Source organism: Haplochromis burtoni, unplaced genomic scaffold (assembly GCF_018398535.1).
Source record: "Haplochromis burtoni strain Fernald_Lab_line unplaced genomic scaffold, NCSU_Asbu1 Contig_3, whole genome shotgun sequence".
NCBI classification, from domain to species: Eukaryota; Metazoa; Chordata; class Actinopteri; order Cichliformes; family Cichlidae; genus Haplochromis; species Haplochromis burtoni.
The window spans coordinates 1,634,395-1,655,822 of NW_024582364.1; the positions used below are offsets into that span (position 1 = coordinate 1,634,395).

At 40.0% G+C, this 21,428-nt stretch overlaps 4 protein-coding genes across 7 annotated transcripts in view; 2 read left to right on the plus strand and 2 right to left on the minus strand.

Moving 5' to 3' along the window:
• per2 (period circadian clock 2) overlaps positions 1-3,873 on the plus strand; it is a 32,613-nt gene extending 28,740 nt beyond the window's left edge. For 3 of the 4 annotated variants that reach the window (XM_005912750.3, XM_005912752.3, XM_005912753.3), the window contains 4 exons: positions 265-460; positions 1,217-1,424; positions 2,702-2,852; positions 2,939-3,873. In XM_005912750.3, the coding sequence (XP_005912812.1) occupies positions 265-460; positions 1,217-1,424; positions 2,702-2,852; positions 2,939-3,088 (705 nt within the window). In that variant the 3' untranslated portion in view covers positions 3,089-3,873. The remainder of the gene's footprint in view (positions 1-264; positions 461-1,216; positions 1,425-2,701; positions 2,853-2,938) is intronic. The other variant, XM_005912751.3, reaches the window with a different exon arrangement.
• Positions 3,874-3,989: 116 nt separating this feature from the next.
• Positions 3,990-8,518, minus strand: hes6 (hes family bHLH transcription factor 6). The gene is made up of 4 exons (XM_005912754.3): positions 8,386-8,518; positions 8,214-8,300; positions 8,030-8,111; positions 3,990-7,703 (listed from the first exon to the last, which is right to left on the minus strand). The coding sequence occupies exons 1-4, from the start codon at positions 8,458-8,460 to the stop codon at positions 7,288-7,290; spliced, it is 660 nt and encodes a 219-aa protein (XP_005912816.1). The 5' UTR covers positions 8,461-8,518; the 3' UTR covers positions 3,990-7,287.
• Positions 8,519-10,423: 1,905 nt separating this feature from the next.
• On the plus strand, positions 10,424-15,335 carry itm2cb (integral membrane protein 2Cb). Its single transcript, XM_014332792.2, has 6 exons — positions 10,424-10,670; positions 12,485-12,622; positions 12,737-12,928; positions 13,025-13,135; positions 13,294-13,444; positions 14,140-15,335. The coding sequence occupies exons 1-6, from the start codon at positions 10,584-10,586 to the stop codon at positions 14,229-14,231; spliced, it is 771 nt and encodes a 256-aa protein (XP_014188278.1). The 5' UTR covers positions 10,424-10,583; the 3' UTR covers positions 14,232-15,335.
• Positions 15,336-15,779: 444 nt separating this feature from the next.
• LOC102312761 (G-protein coupled receptor 55) lies at positions 15,780-20,506 on the minus strand. The gene is made up of 3 exons (XM_005912756.3): positions 20,395-20,506; positions 18,583-19,345; positions 15,780-17,865 (listed from the first exon to the last, which is right to left on the minus strand). The coding sequence occupies exons 1-3, from the start codon at positions 20,397-20,399 to the stop codon at positions 17,641-17,643; spliced, it is 993 nt and encodes a 330-aa protein (XP_005912818.1). The 5' UTR covers positions 20,400-20,506; the 3' UTR covers positions 15,780-17,640.
• Between the last annotated feature and the right edge of the window lie 922 nt (positions 20,507-21,428).

Below are 21,428 nucleotides of genomic sequence, written 5' to 3' on the forward strand. Positions count from 1 at the left end.
TTAGCTGGAAAAGGATCAGGATCATGTATCTAATTTAAATCAACTACACTGGTCTCCTTGGTCCTTGTGAACCAAGGAGTGTTTGCTGAGAATGACAGTTTTTTATGATTAAGCAGAAACATGCTCCCAGGTGAGTCTTTAAAATCTGAGGCAGGATGCAAAACGGCAAGAGAAACGGCGTCTGCGAGTGTAATGAATGCTTCAGTGTGAGGACCTGAATCCTGCTCCTCTGATGTGGTGTTCCTTCAATATTTGTTTTTGCAGACAAGCTCGCAATGTGACGCTAACAACAGCGATGCCAACTCTTCATCCAGTGACATGCTGAACATTATCCTCCAAGAGGACTCCTTTTCGGGCACCGGCTCAGCCACCTCAGGGTCCATGGGCTACAGAACGTCAGCCAGCGGCACTTCGAATAGCGGGACGTCTGAGGGCAGGACGTCAGCCAGCGCAGTCTCAGGTAGTCCTACAGTTATAACCACGTGTTTTAACTTGTGATTGCTATACAGATTTGAAGTTTTTGTCCAAGTTATTATATTTTTTTTTTAACAGAGCAAGCGATTTTTAACATTTCTAAACGCAGTAGCGTTCTTTAGAAAGCATAAATTATTTCTGTTTGCACACAATAACAGAATTATTTCAAAAAGACAAAAATTACCAGAGTTAGTATTATTAGCCCACCTGAAAAGCTGACCTTTTATTGATCCATAATGTAAACAACAGCTGTGGAATGATGTGCTTTAACTTCTTACTTTGCAAAGCTAATAAAATCAAGTTAAAAACTGAGGGTTTTCTTTCAATTTACACACAGTATAAAAACTTCAGCGAGGGTTCAAGTTGTCACTGAGAAAGCATCCTGCTAAAAAAAAATTAAATCAGTTTAGACTTGAGAAAAAGAACCGCTGATGTTTAAAGAGCAGGAGATGGAAATGCTGTGATGACTTTGTATAGCCAAGTGTCAAGAACTGAACTGAGAAATCTCATCATTAAAGAGAACCACACAGTACAGAGTGAGCGTGGTAGAGGTAGGAAGTGAAAGGTTTCCAAAACTCTGCGAAATTAACATTTAGCCTGTGTAAAATAAGCATTGTCCCCTCAATGATAAATGTCCTGTTATTAGGTAGGCCAATGGAAAGCTTTTAAAACTACATAATTTGTCATATGATCATCAACTTACTTGGCCTCTAACAATACTCTGCTCTTTGGCTCCTCTCAGAAAGCACCAACAGTAGCAAATACTTTGGCAGTGTGGACTCATCGCTGCACAGCCAGAAGGTCAAAGGTCATATGAGTGGCAGAGATGGAAGACGCGGCAGAATGGAGCAGAGCGACCATATCACAAAGTATGTACTGCAGGACCCGCTGTGGCTGTTCATGGCTAACACAGATGAGAAGGTCATGATGACCTATCAGCTGGCCTCGCGGTGAGTGGGAGAATGGGGCTCAGCCAGTGAGGAGTAGGATAAATGGCCCTGTAGACACTGTGGTGTGGTAGTTATTCACCATCTGTTTGTAATGGAAGGTTCCTCAGTAATGCACTAGTGATAAGGCTGTGTGCGTGTGCAGGAAACTTGGTGTGGGATGCCTGAAGGCAACAGCTTGCTAAAAGACTGTTTAACATGTTTAACCGAGTCCCCACCATTGGAAAGCGTATGCGCAGTTTTAACCCACCCTGTAAAACTGCTTTACATTCATCACTAGCTAGCTTTGATCTCAGGTGAACCACTGGCTGAATAGATGTTTAACTACACATTTAATCCCATTTAATATAAAAAGAAGTGCAATGTCAGCAGTGAGACTCCTTTTTTTCCTGCACGATGAAGAAATGATGCTGTCGTATGATGATGCTGTCTGGTGGTGGTCAGAGGACCCGGTGGTGCCAGTGTCCGGCAGCCTCGCCTCAGTGTGCCCCAGGGCAGCTGTGGCTACAGTGTAGCTTGCCATCACCAGTGTGTGAATGTGTGTGTGAATGTGTGAATGACTGAATGTAGTGTAAAGCGCTTTGGGGTCCTTAGGGACTAAGTAAAGCGCTATACAAATACAGGCCATTTACCATTTAAATGCAAGAAATCTGTCAGCACAAATAAATAAATGTGTTAAATAACAGAAAAGGCCCACTGCCCAGAAAATATTCAATATAAATTCTGGCATCCTTATTCTAATAGGATTAGATTAGTGCTAGTCTACAAGGCTTCTACTGGGATGCTGACTGACTACCACATCTTCCAGAGAAAGAAGATGCAATACTTTCAATGCATCCTTTTCAGGCAGCATCACTTGATATACTCAGACTCTTTATGCATCTACCACACACTCCCTTAACTGTGGTAGCAAATGTTCATCTTCCTGTTGTGTTGCATCATCTCTGTGTAAGAGGGAGCACGGAAACTTTTTGTGTTCAGTGTTTGTAAATGTGGAGGAAAAGAGAAACTGCAATCTGTAATCATGACACAGAAGCTCCAACCCTGATGGTTGTAGTAAGACTTTTGACCACTAGATGGAATCCTCACAACAAAAGAGATCTGCTGTGTTGGGTGTGAGGAGCCTGACAGCGAAACTTTGTTCGAACATAAAAGTAATAAATTATCCAAAAGTGCAACATAAGCATGCAAATCAAAGCTTCCAGTGTTGTTTATCTGAGCATTTGTCACACGTGTGAGCTGAATCGTGACCGTGTCTGTGCGTTTCAATGTGTCTGCAGTGATATTGAAAAGGTGCTGAGAGAAGACAAAGAGAAACTGAGGCAGCTGCAGAAGAGCCAACCGCGCTTCTCTGAAGAGCAGAAGAAGGAGCTGATCGAGGTTCACCCCTGGATCAAGAAGGGAGGTTTACCCAAAGCCATAGATATCAAGGTAGAATTGAATACCCCTTCCAGTTCAGATATCCACTGTTAATGTAAACATAATGCCTCATTTACACCTGAACATGTTTTTTCCAGATGTGCTCCTGGTGTGATGACGCCTTAGAGGCAGCGACGGCGGTACAGGATCAGCCGTACCAAGACCTCGATGAATCTGAGACCGCCGGAATATCCTGCCACGGCTCTCCTTCGGCCTCCGACTGTCAAACACAGACGGCGGCACAATAAGCTTCTCAAAGTGTCCAGAGTGACTTTGTTAGCCACTGGCTTACAGCCTTTGAAGAGGGACCAGTTTTAAATGTGCTCTTACTGTTTCTCTCTTGCTGTTCTGTGAGTTCTTCTTGTGTAGGTGCCAGCAAGAAAACTGGATAAAACAGTCCAGATTTTTGTAGAATGTGAACACGTGTAGTAGATTCATTACATTATATTTTAATCTACTTTTTAATTGTTCACTGTGTTGTTGCTTGAGGAATTGCTGGTCTTTAAGACTGCGCCTGTTTGTTGCGTCATCCCTTTTGTAGCATGTTGCCACGTGCGGCTCTTAATGGTTTTTATATAGACTTGATTACCAGATGCTGAGCCCAATAAAGGGAAAGAGAAAGTGTGCTCGCATGCCAGGCACCACCACAGAGGTCAAACAAACATCAGTCAGCTGGGGGCTGCTCTCGGTGGCTCTGTGGTGTTTGATGAATTCAGTATTTCGTGGCGTTTCCTCGAGTTGCAACGGCACTTCTGTCATTCATACACATCAGACACCAAATGAGCACAAGTGCACTTTGCAGTTTAGTATTTATAGTTGAAAGAAATCTGATACTAAGGTAACTTTTTGAATCTTAAATTGTATATTTCTTCTTTATCCAACCGGGTTGGATAAAGAAGAACGTAAATGAGACTCCTGTGGGTCTGATATTCATTCTGCTGATGCCTGTATTCAATTGGGGGATCTCAGCTGTTAAACATAGAGGGGAAAGATGTCCAATGTAGTACAAGCATTGCTGATCAAGTGATGGAGTTGATTTAAGTTTGCACTGAGTTGGGGGTGGGGGTGTGAGGCACATATGCTACACTGATTCACATAATGTCATACTTTTAAAAAAAATCTCATTTCAAAATTTTTACACTTCTGTCATTTGGTGACACGTCACTAAAAGCAGCTCTAGATTTTTATTTTTTTTCATTCAGCAGATTTCCTTTCATCTGTTTCTGATGAAATGCAGCATTTTTGTTTTTCAGCTGTGACACTCACTTTAAAGATTTCTTCTTTTTTTTAATATATTTCAAAGCTTGTGTTGGTGTTTGCAACACTCTCTAGGCATATGTATAGGCTATATTTTTACATACTGTTTCTCTATAAATGAGTTAATGTGTTTTTAAGTTATAGTATTAAAAAAAAGTTTAAAAAGCAAACTGGACCAAAAGAATTAATATTATTTATTATAAGCTCTATTTTGAAAATGTGAATTACATAATCAACACTAGGAAAGCCGCTCATCACAAACTGAAAAGTACCGAGCTGCATGTTTAGGGTGGGTGGTTATTGTAAAGAGATTATTGTGGTTTTCCCCAGTTTTGAAGTGTGCTGCATGACGCTCGACGTGGTCTGATGTTGCAATCATAAACAAGGAGAGGAACATCCTGAACAGACTGAAGCTCGTTACTGTTCAGAACAAACACTTCAGGCTGACTTTAGGGTAATTTCACTGTTACAAAGCAGCTTGGACGTCAGGTGGCTGAAGAGTTTTTTCACTTTGAAGCCCGCGCTGTTGTTTGAGTCTCTTTGGGAACTTGAACTTTTTTGTTCAAGTTTTTTTTTGGGGGGGGTGGTCTTCAAACAGACACTGACATACACATTTTTATTTTTGTTTTTCTTATTTTTTAAAGGAAATGATTCCACTATGTTTGCTAACTTTTCTCAAAATAAAATGTTGCATAACTTAAAGCAAAGTGTGTCGTGCACCTTCTTTGCCAGTCCAACACGACGAATAAGGAAGAGACGGGATGATTTCTGCAGACTGGAAAAAAAAAAAGAAAAAAAAGAATGTTCCGACATCTTAAACTTAGCTTGTTACAGTTTTTCTCAACAGTGTCTGCAGAGCCCTAAATGCAGTTTAATTACAATTCTGTTAATCTTAGTGCCCCAAATCCCTGGATGAATATATGGATAGCAAAGTAACCTGATATGTTTACTTGAATAAAGTACAGTTTTGTTTTGGATACAAATGTTTTGTCTTGTACTTCATATGATTTATCTGCAAAATAAGTAAGGCTTTAATATAATTCTGCAAAGTGTCATTCCACACAATGAACACATTTAGTTAACTATATTTTTGTTATACTATATCTTCACTGTTAAGCTACTTAAGTCGGATCACAACTTTTAGATCCCCCTCCCACACACACACACAAATGTTTAAGGTTGCATAAATTCACCTTTAACATAATAAATCTGTAACCAGACAGATGGAAATCATGCCCCATGTTTTGTACAGCATATTCCTACACTGATTTTTAACTCTGATTAAATAATCTGACTACCTGTGCCCTCCCCTCTTTGCCTTATTATGGGTTCCCCCTTGTGCCACACCATTTAAAAATCCTGGGAACGCCCCTGCTGCCGCCTGTCTTATACATATTTAAATTTTAAAGTAAAAAGACTCATGCTTCTCTCTGTCGTCACTTTTACCTTCGCAATGCAAATGTCTGTCTGTCCAACCACCGAAACAACAGACTTCTGCGCAGATCCTCCTGATCAAAGCGACCCTTGTTCACACCTTCATACTTACTTCAAACTGAGCGTGAGGTGCGAACATGCTTAAAAAAAAGAAAAAGAAAGAACATCCCCCCCCGGACAGCTATACCTTCGGTGATATTTTAATACGGTGATATTTTAATACGGTGATATTTTAATACGGTCTGGTCACAACACAGCGGACTACATCAAGTTTAGCAAATAATAGGACCAAAACAAGGATGTATGGGTCGTCATTTAGTAGTTTATAATTTGAATTATGATAATTTACTTGTGCTTTCTTGCACTCGAGAAAGCTTGTTATTAATTTAAGTGGTCACAGCTGGGTTTAAAACGAAATATCACCTTTTTACATAAATAAACAACTATAAAAATACCAATGCTTAAAGTTTAAAATATAGGCCTTCTAACTTTATCGTATGGTAACACCGTTTGATATTTATTATAACAGTGTGTCGATCTTGTTTCTAGCAAGGGGGATTACAAAGAACAACAAAAGCAGATCGAAATCTTACCTGATTGCATTACCTCGATGTATAATTACTACTCTATCTGCTAAATAGGAGAATGCTCCACTATTCAATGCACAGTGTATTAGTCCTTTTCTTCTCATTTCACCAGTGTCCCCTATTAAGTCGGGGGTGGGGTGTAAAGACGTGACTCACACTTCACGTGGCATATGAATAGACTTGTTTTAGGATTGCTGGCTTTTCTTATTCATGCCTAGCAGTAGGAGCTAGGTGGTGCAGATGCAGCAGAACACTGTTTGTGGCTCTCACTGAGACCACAGAAGTGATGTCTGACATCAAGCGAGCTGTGAAAGTCAGCAGCAATGGCAGCCTGACCCACTGCTACGAGATGACATGCTTAGATTTCACAGGCCTAAAATTATGTTCACTTCCACAGGCTTGTGCACCACTCCAAACTTGCAAAAAGAAAGAAAGAAAGAAAAAGATGACTGTTTGTGGATATCACAGCGCAATACAAAGCCAAACTTATTCCAGAGTCATGACTGTGCAGGTTATGTGCCCACGTTATTTAAAAAACGAGTCGAGCAGAGTTATAAATTCCATTTGTCAAGTTCTCAACCAGGACTATATAAGGAGGGAGTGAGTGGATTACTCATTTCACACCTCACAAATGCCTACGACGTGCTAAGGGATCTTGGAGAGCCTGTGCACACAAATGGTCCACAATTGCAGAGTAATAACAAATATCTTGGAAACAGCCGTGGGTGGGTGGTTAGTGGGATTCTTGTGTGTGAAATTAGGTTTTTTTTCTCCTGAAGAGTCTGCTGCACAAATGGAGTACAAGTCTTTTTTTCCCCCTAAAATATTTATTTAAAAGTTTTAGCTTAACTTAGATGAGGTAGCCTACTAGCAGTCAACTGACATGTATAAATAAAATTTTCAACAGATCCTAATTAGGAAATAATTTACACACACTCATATTAGTGCATTTCTGGTGGGGGTCTACTTTCTATACAGCAGTTATATTGAACAAGTACATATTTACATAAGTCAGCAGGCCCAAACAAGGTCACTAAGCTCTGTAAAGATATATTAGAATATCTTTACGAAGAGTTTATCTGATGCCCATTCAGGCAGTGTTGGCCTATTTCTAACCCAAGCTATTGTTTCGACAAAAAAACCCAAACTCCTATTCCACCTTAAATTGTCTACCATGGTCTCCACAGAGCTTTAGAGCAAGTTAGGCAGGGCAACGCTTCTTGACCGTCTGCCTCCTCCTCAGAAGAAACCTGGCTTTGCTCTGAGTCGGTCTCATCCAGGTCAGAGCAGAGGTCGTCGCTGGAAGTGGTGGAGGGTGCCGGGGACACCAGGGCTGTGTGAATGCTCTCAGACAGGGACCAAGTGCTGCTATAGCAAGGGCTGTCCGCTACGATGTCCGGGAGCATCACTCGGTGGTACTCGTTGTTGTTAAGTGGCATACTCTCCAGAAGGTGCTTCAACAGCTCCGCTGCCACTGTTGGGTCAATCCCCGGGTAGTTGGACACAAATGTGTGAACGTCGTGCATACACTGGATGTATCCGGCAGCGAAACGCTCACAGGCCTCCCGGTGTACAGCGTCTGCTTCTGTGGACAGACAGATGGAAACGACCGTTAAACCTTAGTTTCTAACGTGTAATTACTAACAGACACTCTGTGCTCTGATTGGCTGCGCCACGGTCGAAGCGCACCTGTGGCGGCCACAGTACAGTTGATTAAAATATTAATCCGCCAAGAGCAATGAATTAATCAGTAGTTTTACTAGTTATAAAGAACTATATTACTTGGCGGAAGAATGATTTGTAAATTGTATTACTGTCTATATGTCTCTTTTTTAAAAAAAAATTAAGCTTATGGTTAATACTGTACACTCAAGTAAATAAAGTTAAATAAGGTTTATATGTACGGTTTACCTTGAGCACGTCTTTGAAGAGTGCCTTCCACTCGTTTCACTGTCATCTCCAGCACTTCGGCATTCTCCATCTTTGACTGTAACTGCAGCAACAAACATCAGGAACACAAGCTAGCTTAGCCACAACACACTCATCGGTTTAGTTGCTGTTGAGCAATGGCGCTACATAAACAACAGCAACTTACATCTTCGTCGGCGATAAGGACTCTGAGTTCTTGTAAACTTTCATTGATGCGAGCCCTTCTTTTCTTCTCAACCAGAGGTTTTCTTATCTACAACAGTAAGGAAAACTGAGTTGTTTTTTCCCTAGTTCAAAGCTGACTAAAAGTAGCTCTGAATCCTCACATGGGATCTTACCTTTCTGTCAGGTCTGACCCCACCGCAATCATCCACTCTGTCCAGGCCGTGTGTGCTGCTGCTGATGGGGGCCATGTTTTTGCAGTTTAACCCAGGCGCTGCCAGGAGCCGACCAGACTGGAGGTTGGTTAGTTGGTGTGTAATCCAAAGAGCCGTTAGAGGCCGTCAGTGGGACAGATGGCCGGGGCGATCCCAGCAGCAGTGAGCACAGAGAGGAGGAAACTGGGTGGGGTGGGGAATGCACTGTGTGCAGTGGGTTCATTTGCATGTGAATTGGTGAACGAGCAACGACCCCCCAACACATGTGGTCACTTTAAATTGTGTCACAACGATGTCTTAACCATGGAGCAGCATGCAGACATAAGAGTGCAAAATATGGACAAAGAGGCTGCAAAGGTAATGTCAACAACTCTGAAGGTTTTAGTTTGTAGTGGGTGAAAGAAAATAGTTTTATTTTGGAAAAGCAAAACATAACCGGAGGTTTAGCTTTTGACCACATTCAATCAATTTTGCTAAACATGTTAGTTATATTAAATTCAGTTTTATTTATTGATTGATTGATTGGTAATTTATTTCAAACATGTAAACAATATACAGGTACATATAGAAAAGAAAATAAGAGAGAAAAAAATACTATACAAAAAAATCAATACATTTCAATATTGCTACTGTTCTGATTAATTTACATGTTGAAAGGGAGTGGGAAGAAGTAAACACTTATTTATATAGTGCTAAATCATAACAATCGCCTCAAAGCCACCTTTTTACTCAAATTGAGCACACATAGTGCTTTCTATTACAAGTCTCATTCACTCAGTCTCAAGTATACACATCCGTACTATGCTTTTCTGTATGTGCTTTTTCTAAAATTTTACACACATTCAGATCAGCATCAATTTGGGGTTCAGTATGTCCAAGTATGTGTTAGACATGTGGACTGGAGAATCCTGGGATTGATCCACTTCTCTCTGCCACTTGAGCCACAGCTCCTAGGGCTATAGACCGTATGTTTGCCAGTCCACACATTCATGTCTTTTGGAGCTTGTGAGGCATCACCCTATCTATAGTACTAGATGGGTCCCGGAGAATATGGACCACTCTTATGTGTAAAGCGCCTGGAACCTCTTTAAAAGTGATCAAGACCGGAAAAAAGTGATGACACTGTGGAGAGTAGATCATCCCTATTGCATTAGGACTTCACTTTGCTGTGGTGTGGGTTGTAACCCTTTCAGGACACGCTTCTATCACTAACTATCAGCTCAAATTTCCTATATTGTCTAATTCATTGCTGCAAGTCTTATGTCTGTAGTGACTCATAGATGCTGTAATGATTACTGAGGCAAGGAGATGAGAGCTGTGTGTACACCATGGCTGTAAAAAATATGCATATATTACTGATTAGCATATTTCTTGTGATGTTCACTAGAAAGAAATGAATAATTTAATGTTACTATATATTAGTAACTGTTACTGTATATTAGAATCGTATTAATGACATCAGGCTTGTTTTATGCATAATATAGATTCTTAATCTGTCTTACAAAGTACATTTTGTGACCACATTCATATAAATTAGATTATATGGCATATTAACCAAGTAATACACCTTGTAAAATATTATATATGCATTGATGAGCCTATGGACATCTGAGCAGCATTATCTCTCTTACTACTGAGTAGTGCTGACCTATTGATAACTTTATTGCAGTGTAGTAGCTGGATCAGCCAGTTTGAAACATCACAATATTTCCGGATGATAGTGTTGAGAACATTGAGAATAGAAGATTCAGCTTTAAATAAAATACGGAAAGCACTTCCATATTGGGCGCTTGTCTTCAAAATAAGGGCACTTGGTAGCCAAATATCCTCAAAATCGAGGTAAATTTAGCATTTTTTCCACTCAAGCCGCTTTAAATGTTTAATTATATTCACCAGGAAGCAACTAAGCTCACAGTCTGTTATTTTTAGCGTTTTTCTAAAAGTCGAAGACCGATAGCGGCTCTTATTTTGACAGCGGCGAGGCGGCTTTTCCCTGAGACCCACACACTGCTTGTTCGTCAGAGAAGACGCTCTTGTGAGGTCACCGAGGCCCGGGGGCGAGCCTGGTCCGGCGCTATATAATCTTCCCGGTCCGGTGGACGAAACCAGCGCACTGAATCAGACAGGAGACAAAGCAAGCACACACTGAGCAAACAAACATGGTGAAGATCACTTTCCAGCCAGTGTCGGCGCAGAAGCCCGAAAAAGACAACGATGAGGACAAGATCATTATACCTCAGGCTCACGTGAGTTTGCACACTTTGTCTTTGTTTCATGCTGCGGCATTTGTCTTTTGTCTCGTTATAGCATAAGTAGATTTTTACTTCTGCATAGGCTATAGCTTACAAAAAATAAAGTTTGATATAATTAGTTTCGCTTTCCTTGTCCATGCATCATGGCATTTAATGGGATTGGATTTTATGTGATTAACATGATTATAAAGAAAAGCCAGTGACTGCTTAAAGTTAGATATTGCATTTGTTTTCTTAAAAAATATAATTACACCCTTATCTACAAGCTTAAAGGTTAATAAAGGCAGTGGTAGTGTTTCTGAGCCTAAAAAAGTTTTATTGTGCATTAATATTACAACAAGGGAACAGCCCCAGCATTGCAATGCAATCCCACCTATGGGATGTTGGTATTACATCACCTTGTTTAGCCACAGCTAGGAGGCACACTGCAGAAGAGGCAGTCCTGTATACATGTGGGCAATTGGCAGAAAGAGGACATCATTTTACCAAGTTGTTCATAAAGTGTGCATGTATAAGATAAAAATCTCAGGCTTCTCGCTGTCAGCGTACAGATAGCCTTGGGCTTGTTTATTCTTTTGTCGCTGTGAGGAAACAATAGAGCTGTCAGATGTGGATACTGCACTAGTCTGTAATGTCACGGTGTTATACCACGTGTGTCCTGCAGGTAGTGCCGGAGAGCAGATGAGAATGAGCGGTAGTAATCAAGCAGCAAAGTGTGTGTGTAAAGGCAGCTTAACCCTCCCGAAACTAGCAGTATAAAAAGTCAGTCTCGGTTTGACCTAGCTGTTTTATAGCTCCTGCTTTCGATGAATATATTAGAGGAAAATTCAGTGTTTATTTCAAAAAAATTGAGGAGTTTAGTTCTGTCTCAATTTCAGTTCTGCAACACTTTCAGTCTCCAGTTCTCAAACATGTAATTTAACTACATAGATGTAGTTTCTCAAACACTGATTTTTTTCCCTTGCTTGTGTAAAGTGGGGTTTGCAGAACGGCTTGTACCTGCGTTAGCTGAGTGGGAAGTCAGATCTGTCACCAGCTTTTCTTAGCCTCCTTTCTGGACTTCATCCCCAGAGTTGAACATAATTAGATATTTGGCACATAATGGAACTTCACATAAAGCTTCTTGTCTTTTTTTCCCCCCTAGCACACTGCACAGATGACTCACCTATCACTTCTGCAGACATATTTTACCAATGCTCGTTACGTCAACAGAAGGATGTGAAAGGCTGTGTGGATTTCCATTGGCTGCTATGGCAGGCTAGGCGTCAGAGCCAATGTGTGTAGATCTATTAATACGCCCGCCTCTGAGGGACTCCTGCTCTACGCAACTGTCCTCATTTTTAACTCTCACCAAGGGAGTTAAGACTTAATATCTGCAAATATGGAGCGTGGAAGTAGGCCTCTAAGAATAGACCCAGACGGCCACGTGCCAGCATCTTCGTCAGAGCATGCTTCCGCTCACCATAGCAACAGTAGTAGGGAGAGGCAGCAGATTGACTGAGAGACTGTGGGTGGGCATCTGGCGTGCTTTATTCATGTCCGTCGTACGTCTACCAGATCTCAACTTGGCACTTGCTTCTTTTCAAAATTAACTCTGTTACAAATTTGGCTTTTGGGTATGAAAGTAAAGCAGTGTGAGTGTGATAGGATTAGATACAAATATTTCACACTGCACAAAGCAAATTCAGAGTTGCAGTGCATCATTTAAACTACTCTTAAAAACTTTCACACACTACTATGAAAAGAACCAGGATGTAGGATAAGATCTAAGATCTGAACTCTAACCAGTCTGCTTTTTCTTTTTACAGGGGCAGTCGGTTCACCCAGTCAGGCCAAAGAAGCCTTTTCCAACCGGCCTGTGCTGCCTTGCCTTGGGCCTGGCAGTTTTCTTGATAGGACTGGTGTTGGCGTCTGTCTTTATCTATCGCCACTACTATATACCTCAGGTTAGTCAGCAATTACCCCTCTTTTCTTAAATAACATCCTGAACACAGTGGGTAAAAATCACACAGCTGAAAGTAAACGTCATATGCTGACACAGCTCTGTTGCATCTCATTAGCAGATCCCAGAAGACAGTTTGTTCCATTGTCGGGTTATCTTTGAGGACTCTGTGTATGCTCCTCTGAGGGGGCGGCAAGAACTCGAGGAAAACGTCGGCATCTACCTTGAAGACAACTACGAGCAGATCAGCGTACCCGTGCCACGTTTTGGTGGCAGCGATCCTGCTGATATCATCCACGACTTTCAGAGGGTAGGTGTTTGTCTTTGCGTGTTTTTTCCTCTCATTACACTTGTTTGTAAGCGTTTGATTAAGGCATAACACGATTTCTCTCTTTCTCTGTTCCAGGGCCTTACAGCTTATCACGACATCGCACTGGACAAATGCTACATCACCGAGCTGAACACAACCTTAGTGATGCCACCACGCAACCTGTGGGAGCTGCTTGTCAATGTCAAGGTGAGACACGCAGTGGATTAGCTGTTAATGCCACTTGTGGTTGTAAGAGATAAATGGCTGTCTGAGAGTGAAGGACAGTGTGTTCCCACTTTCCTGTTGGCAGCGTTCCTCCCACAGACCGATCAGTCGAGTGATTCATTTTTGTCTCTTTGCCACAGAGAGGGACGTACCTTCCTCAGACGTACATCATCCAGGAGGAGATGATGGTGACGGGGAGGGTGAGGAACATGAGGCAGCTGGGCCCTTTCATTCACAGGCTCTGTTACGGCAGAGAAACGTACCGCCTCAGACGCCGCAGCCAGCGCCAACGTGAGTTGACATATTCACTTCCTTTTCCAGTCTGTTCGGAGTATATATGAAATGTTAAATAATGTAGTGACATGTGCAGGATTGCTTCCGCTTTTCGTCACCCTCTTTTTCACACCAGCTCTTGTCAGATGTTGAGTCAAGTGACGTGTGCTGGTTTGCTGTAAACTCTGTACCTGAGGAGGAAAATGTTCCTCCACTGAGTCACAGGGAATCCAGTGTCCAGAGTTGGTGTGTAGGAGTAAAGAGAGAGTGACAGAAAAGCAAATATCAACGGGGACCATATAGGGTCTTCCTTTGAACACTTGAGACAGTGCGTCTGCAGTGTAACATGCTGCTGTACCAGCTTGTGAGCCTGAATATTATTGTGTGTGTGTGTGTTTGTGTGGGCTCAGCCTGGGAACTTCCTGCTATGTGAGTCACTTGTAGTGCAGTGGACACATCCACACACTCTGTGGAGGTGTTTGTGATTCGGATGAGTGATATCTGTGTCGTCGCTGCCTTTGATTGGGTTTAGAGCTTCAGAAATGATGCAACAAACTTCCCCCTGCGTACATATATGGACGTGATTTGTGGGGATGGCTTCTGCTGATTCAAAATGGACGTTGTAGGCAGAGTAGCTTGAGAAAGCATGTGAACAAATGTCCGCTTTCGATTCTGAACAGATTTTCTAAATGCGTCGTGTTTTCCTCTTCCAGGTATTGAGAGGCGTGAGACCAAGAATTGTCACAGCATCCGCCACTTTGAGAACACTTTTGTGGTCGAGACTGTGATCTGCGACCGGTTCTAAATCTGAGGTGGAAATCACAGCCATCCAACACTGAAGCCAATTTAAACCATACCTCTTGAATTCCTTAAGCGTTAAACTGCACTTTAAGAGCAAGCGTTTGTCTCGTAGTTTTAGTTTCAGATCCAGTTGGAATGTTTTTGTTTATGCTTTTCTTTTTTTGAAACGTCCGTGTACTATGTTAATGTCTTTTTAATTTAAACGGATTCCTGGATAATGTTATAGATTTGTTAAGATATATCTGTAGCTTGTCATGTCGTGCAGAACGTGTTAACCTGTGCATGTAAGTTTGTGACATTTACATCAATGGACTTGATTTCATTTCATTTTTATACTTGTCCTCGTATTTTTTCAATTAAGTTATTTTTAGTTACTTTTTTTGTTGTTGTTTTGAATGTCGGAAGATGGCGAAACATACCTCATGTAGTTAAGATATTACTTTGCTGGTTGATATCATAATGAGTGGTGTATATAACTTTGATTGTTCCTAAGCAATATATACTGTACATTGATTTTCTTCTTAATTTCATATTGTTACATGCATAGATTTTTATCTGAGATCAACTTGTTTTGTGGATGATCATTTCTTTCTTGTTTGCCTTTTAGTTTTGTTCTTCTCACACTTTCCTACTCCTTGGATATAAACGGCTTTAGACTGTAATTAGTAGCAGTGCTGTAGAAGGACAGAAGGAACCAAAGTCTGCAGTCAGGGATGCTACAAGCTTGGTTTTAAGGACATATGAATTATTTATAAAGAATGCTTTATAGTCTAGATCACTTACTGTAGATGATATCAAAGGCTAAAAACTCACGTTGTCTTGCTCTTCCTCCTCTTCACTCAGATTTGCCTGTTGTCTTCAGCTCTTGCCATTTCCCAATCTTTCCTATCTTGGCATTATAATGTTCTCTGATGTTTCGTCCCAGCTTAAAAAAGGAAAAGATTTTGGGCTGTCTTTCTGATGTATAAGTTGGAGTAAATCTGATTCTGTTGAGAAAGAGAGATCTGTGATCTGTTGTCATATTTCACTGTCTTGGGTACTGTATTTCGCTGTACAGTCAATTTTTCTTGTAAAATCTTGCTGCTTTGAGAATAAATTATCAAACTTTCTTGGTCATGTTTTGAATGTTCTTCACCAACAGTTTCGGTGGCTCATAATCACTGTGTAGGCTGTGGGTTAGATCAATTGGAGATTGGCTGAACAGTACTGATAAAAGTAGGAGAAACAACACAGCATTACACTGCCTTTGTGGCATTCTCACCGAAATGGAACAAAAATACAGTGATAATATCTGAAAGTTTTCATCTGCAGCTTTGTTATCAATTAAACATCATAATCTGTTCAGGTTATTTCCCTTCAAAACTGATGAGTAATACATTTGTGATTTGATCAGCCTACTTTACAATGTCTCATTTAATAGTGTACATTTTTAAATATTCAGCAGTTACTATAGTTACAAAAATGCAATATTTAGGTAAAAGTTTAGTTTCCGGCTGCATTTCATTAATTAAATATTTAGGATAAATATTCATAATATTCACTCATAAATCCTTTTTGTTTTTGTCTTCACATTGTTTTTATTTTGACTTTAAACTTATGAAGAAAAGGAAAACAGCCCAGACCTACAAACTCCGTGGGTTGGCTCAAGATGCAGGGATCACAAAAGTATTTTACAAGTAAAAATAAAATTGAGTACAAAATGCAGAAACTTAAATTATAATAAAATAAAGTTTCAATATGCAGGTAATGCAATGAAACCAGCATATGATGGTTTCAAAGAGAGCTTTTCACACATTTTTATGAAAGATATATACATTAAATACAACATTATGGTACGGTTAAGCCACCAGTGAGGCACGCTGTCATAAAACACAAAATGACCGTTCAACATCGGCAACATATGGTCAGCGACAGCTCTGTGTGCTTCATAAGCAGCTTTCCATTTGACTTTTCATGTGACAGCATTCACATAAACCCAAACAGTAATATGAAAACAGTTCTTTCAGCAGTGACCTACGCATGGCCGGGACTACATACTTACGGTTTTTAAACATTTCAATAAAACTATTATGCACCTAAGGTTGCAATCTAAAAATAAAATACAAAGTTCAGTACAGCTAAATATGAGATGCTACAGCTAACAATATCAGTTTATAAACAAAGCAAAAAAAGCATACGAAGTCAGTTTTCATCTGCAAAACTATAAACAGATCACTTAATGCAATAATCATAAATGCTTTAGTCCTCTCTTATAATAATGTCACTTTTAATATTTTTTTTATATTATATTTTTTTTAGTATCATTTATGAGATTTAAAAGACAGAAAATGAATGTAAAATCTATTAACAACGCACAAAAAAATCCTCTCTACTCTTCCTCAGGCCGTGTTTATTTCTATATTTGACTGTTGCTGTATTTCTGATTAAACATTTACATTTAATTATTATTTAATAAATATAGATGATATTGTTACTTATTTTGCAGTGAGAATTCTTTACAACCATTTAGGATCCATTGTATTATTTAATGTTTTAAAAAAATGAAATGAACCACTGAAATTATTGCTAATGTTTCGTTTTTAGTTTCATATGTTTAAAGCTATACCTGTGGATGTGATTTATAAACCCCGATTCATCTGTGTACTCGTCAAGGAAATATGCATATTTGAATTTGTAATTAATTAGATATATTGGCATAATTTCGTTTTGTTTACTTTTTATGTAAATCTGCATTTCATAGATTAGAGATTCACGACTAAAATATGCTTATTATTACGGTTAGTTACCTTTTTTGAATATAAAAAAAATAATTATGCATCTTTTAAATTCGTTTAGTCTGAAACAATTAATCTATTTTGTCTTTGATGAGAATTCTGACTAATAAGAGCCGTCTTTGTGCATGTTTGATTTCAGTCCTAGATAATATCACAAAGGCGTTTTTGAACTGCCCGCCAGTATCAGTTTTTAGTTCTTTAAAATGAGTCATGCTGCCTGTCCCTGTCACTTTCTCACTCATTGTTGGTTCGCAGGTTTGAGTGACCTTTTCATGCTTTTAATGATTTTTTAAAGCATGTCAGACTGTGGCTTTTTAGTTCATGGGTTGTTTTGCAGCCTTCATTTAACGCATTAGAGCACTTTGAGGTTAGAGAGGTGCCTACTGGCTTCCTGCTGCTGGATCAGATCATACAGCCTTGCATTCAGCTGTGTGGTTAATTTAGATTACACTCTGACCTGCTTCCTTACGAGCAGGTTAATTACTTTTAGTGCGTGACACTATGCTTATCAGCTACTGGGTCCACTATTGACTTGTCTCCAGCTTTACTGCTCTGATACAAAACAAGGTTTTAGCCTCGTTTTGCTATATTAACACAACATAACATCACATCAGTGATCCTCTAGGGACAGTTTTTGTCTCAACTTGACTCGCCTCTCTCCCGTTCAGAAGTGCTGTTGGTGGCTCTCCTTTGGCTCAGTATTGACATCCTTAAGCTGTGTCTGGTGTTCCTCACTTCATGGGCAATAAAGTAGTAGCACATGGCGTCCAGACAGCAGGTGATGTTTGACAGGCACATAGCAATCTGTATGAACAGGCTGAGATTGGCCTTGGTGCCACAGTCCTGAAATGCTCCTTGATGCACCTGCAAGTATGTGTGTTAAGGAAACATTAGTTTACCATCAAAGAATCATGTGTGACACTTTTGGTTTGTAGCAGAGGTAGTAGCATTGCAGTGTGAAGCGCAGGTCCTATCTGTGAATTTTCCTATGAAGATCCTCTCTGTGCATATCTGCAGTACTTACACATGCTTACGCACTTGCCATACTCTCCAGTTTGATAATTAATTTCTAATAATTTCTAATAACGTCAACTTTTGAAGAAGAATTTTATTGCAAGTATCAAAATTAAACACAAGTACCCCTCAACAAATACCCCAGTGGTTACAACCATTTAGGCTTGTTTCGTCGTACCATATGTGCTACTGACATAAAAAGCGCTGCTGAGTCATAACATTTGCAGCATCCTCCCCCCCCTGAATTTTTCTGATGATTACTCAACATAAATCTCAAATCAAAGTAAAAAAGCTGCAGAAAGTTAAATGTTTTTAACTGAAATATTAATAAGCTTGTTTTTTTCTTTATAAAATAGGTTCAGTACACATTATATTTTTCTGATTCAGGCTACCCAGTGGATTATAAGGAGTTCGAGACTTTAAACATCAAAATTTTAAATGTTTACCTGCTGAAATAAATGTGATAAAGGACAGCTACTAAATGGACCCTAAGGTGATATGCTTTGGACTGTTGTTTCAGTTTCTTTACACTTAAAATGAGCATAAAATGAGCCTTGAGTTTCTCACCAGAAATTGCAGGAAGATGGCTAGGTGGCTCGGAGTGAAAGGCACCAGGAACGCGCACAGCCCGCTGTAGATGATCTTCACACAGGCCCGGCTCTGTGGGCTGTGCTGACCAGACTGCTGAAGTGTCCAGATGATCTGAACTGAACAGAAAACCACCACCAGTGCAGGCACAATGAACCCAAACACCTGCACACTGATGATGATGGGAGGTTTCCAGCCTTCCGGTGAAAACTCGTGGAAACAATGAAATGTGTTGCTCTTGCTTTTCCTGAAGTTACAGATGACTGGAATGACTGATGCAGACACAAGCATCCACACGGCTATACAAGTTGCCATAGCTGCTTTGGGTGAACGCAACTGCTTGGATTTAAACGGATGACAGATAGCCACCCATCTATCTACAGCTATACACATAATGATGTATATGCTTCCATATATCCCATAAAAATAAAGCCCTTCCAAAATTGAACACAGTCCGTGGAAGCTGGCGGGCCACTTGTGATTAGTGGCATGCATTTTGAAGGGAAGAATCAACAGGAGAACCAAGTCCATCAAAGCCAAGTTTATCATGTAGATAGCAGAAATAGCAGATTCAGTCTTTTTTCGCAGAAGGCCGCAGAACACCGCCAGCGCTGCAATATTGAGAATCAGACCGACGACAAATATAGGAATATAGAAGACCAGCTCCAAAACTTTCATCACTTCATCCACGTGGTCGAACTCTTTACTGCAGTTCACTGACATGTTGTTGGTCATGATGTCACTGCAATATAACAGTTGGATTCAATTTTATCTCAACATCTCTGCCAGGATTTCAAAGAACAGTTTAAGTTGTCTTTCCTGTTTTTGTTACTCGTTCCCACACAGAAACGGCTGTATGATACGCCACTATACCAAGCCACTAGAAACCTCTCAGCTGTGTGGGTACAGGAACTGTGAACTTGTTTTTTTGTTTCTGGTATAAACAACATAGCAAACATAAGAGCACCGTGAACATTATTAACCTTTAGCCTCCTGATTCTCATGAAAGTAGTAGCAATGGTAGTCTTAGTAAAGTACAGGCAGGAGTAACTTTCATTTTACTTCGACATTTAGAAACAAATTGTGAATATATTATGATCAAGATTTCAAAGGAAATGACTTTCTGTTATTGTATTAGTTTTGCAATCTGCGACAGCACAGTTAAGTGGTTCTCTATTTGAGGTTATTTGTTTGGACACTAACAATATTCCCATTTACCTCGGAGTGTTTACTGATTTAATATCAGTTGAAAACAAATGAGCAGGTGGTTCGTCACAAGTTCTACTCTTCATTGCGTTGGTGTCAGGTTGTGATGGACAAACCTGACACCTGTTCTATTTTGAGTGAAGCCATGGTTTTACAGGAAAATCCCAAATACATCTCTGACATGAGTGTCTGTGCATCGAGTTGACACTCGACTGAAATAAACCTAATGTAAAAAAACAGGCAGGTTTTGACTGCGTGTACTACGTTTCGCTGGCTGCAGAGTCCCTCCTTACAGCGAGCAAGCTGAAGGCCCTTTGCACTCAGATCAAAATAATTTGCATGAAGATAAAAAAAGCACATTATATATACAATGAAACCTGACTTTTAACGTAAGCATTAATTAGAAGTAAATAAGTAAATAAATTTTAAAAATAGATAAATAAATGAAATATGTCTTGTAATTTAAGTTCCTCACGTTTGACTCATCATCTACATGTAACTGCAGCACTTTTAACATCTAACCTGGCGTTCTTTTGCGACCAGCTAACATGTAGTGGAAAATGTGAAATCTAGTTGTGTTCTTACCTCATGCCAGTCAAGTTTCAGTGTGTCTGACTGTCTGCGCGGTGCCAGACGCACTTCTCCTTTTCAAACCTTTGTTGTTTCATCACCACTTCCTGACTGTGCCACACATCATGCATGTGTTCAAATATGCATTATAGCTGTTTAAAATCAAAGTAACATGAACCTGCCCTGCACGTCTGCTGGAACTCTATTTTTGTGTAAACATCTGAAGAAACTAGCAGCAGCACTCACGATGATTATGTTTATGTTTAAGTGGCAAGATATTTTCCTAAAATGACTGTGGGCTTTATCCTGATAGGCTGCTTACCCCTCTCTATCAAAATGGACTTTCTTTTTTTTTTTTTTTTTTTTACTTTGACTGGGTTGGACAAAAGATAAAATCTTAGCCGTTTCATGCTGATGTTTGATTTGAGTAGTTGTAGGCCTGTAAGGCTACATGACTGGCCTATGATATTACAAATCCACTGCACCACATTGCAATTTAAGGTAAATGTGCCTTTAAGGTTAGAATTACGCAACACAGACTACTAGCTAATTTGCATTATGAGCTAATCTATGCCAGTAGCTACTTTAAGAAGTGTGGCTTTGGTGCTTTAAATCAGAAAAGTTTATTTTGTCTTGTAATACTTTCAGTTTTAGGTTTGGGTTGGTTTACGCTGTGAGAGATAACAAGAGGTACCTGTTATTGGTTCAGATATGCTCCTGAAGGCTTGGTTAAAGCTCTTGAAAGGTTATATAAAAATTTTAGACAGTATAAAAACATGGGCACATGACTATTATGAGCTCAGTCACTCATTTTGGGTCATACTGAATAGAAGATGAAGTTTCATTTGAAAATCTTGGTCATTCCTAGTTTTAAAATGGAGGATTGTCAGTGATATGAAACTGCAAAGTCATTAGCTAACCACTTGCGAATGACAAGTCATGACCCAGGGAGAGACGGTTTCAGTCAGACCCACCCTTTCCTCATCACATCTGGGGGGAGGGGGGGTTGCAACCAAGATGGCAATGTTGCTCAAAATGGGACTTAAGAA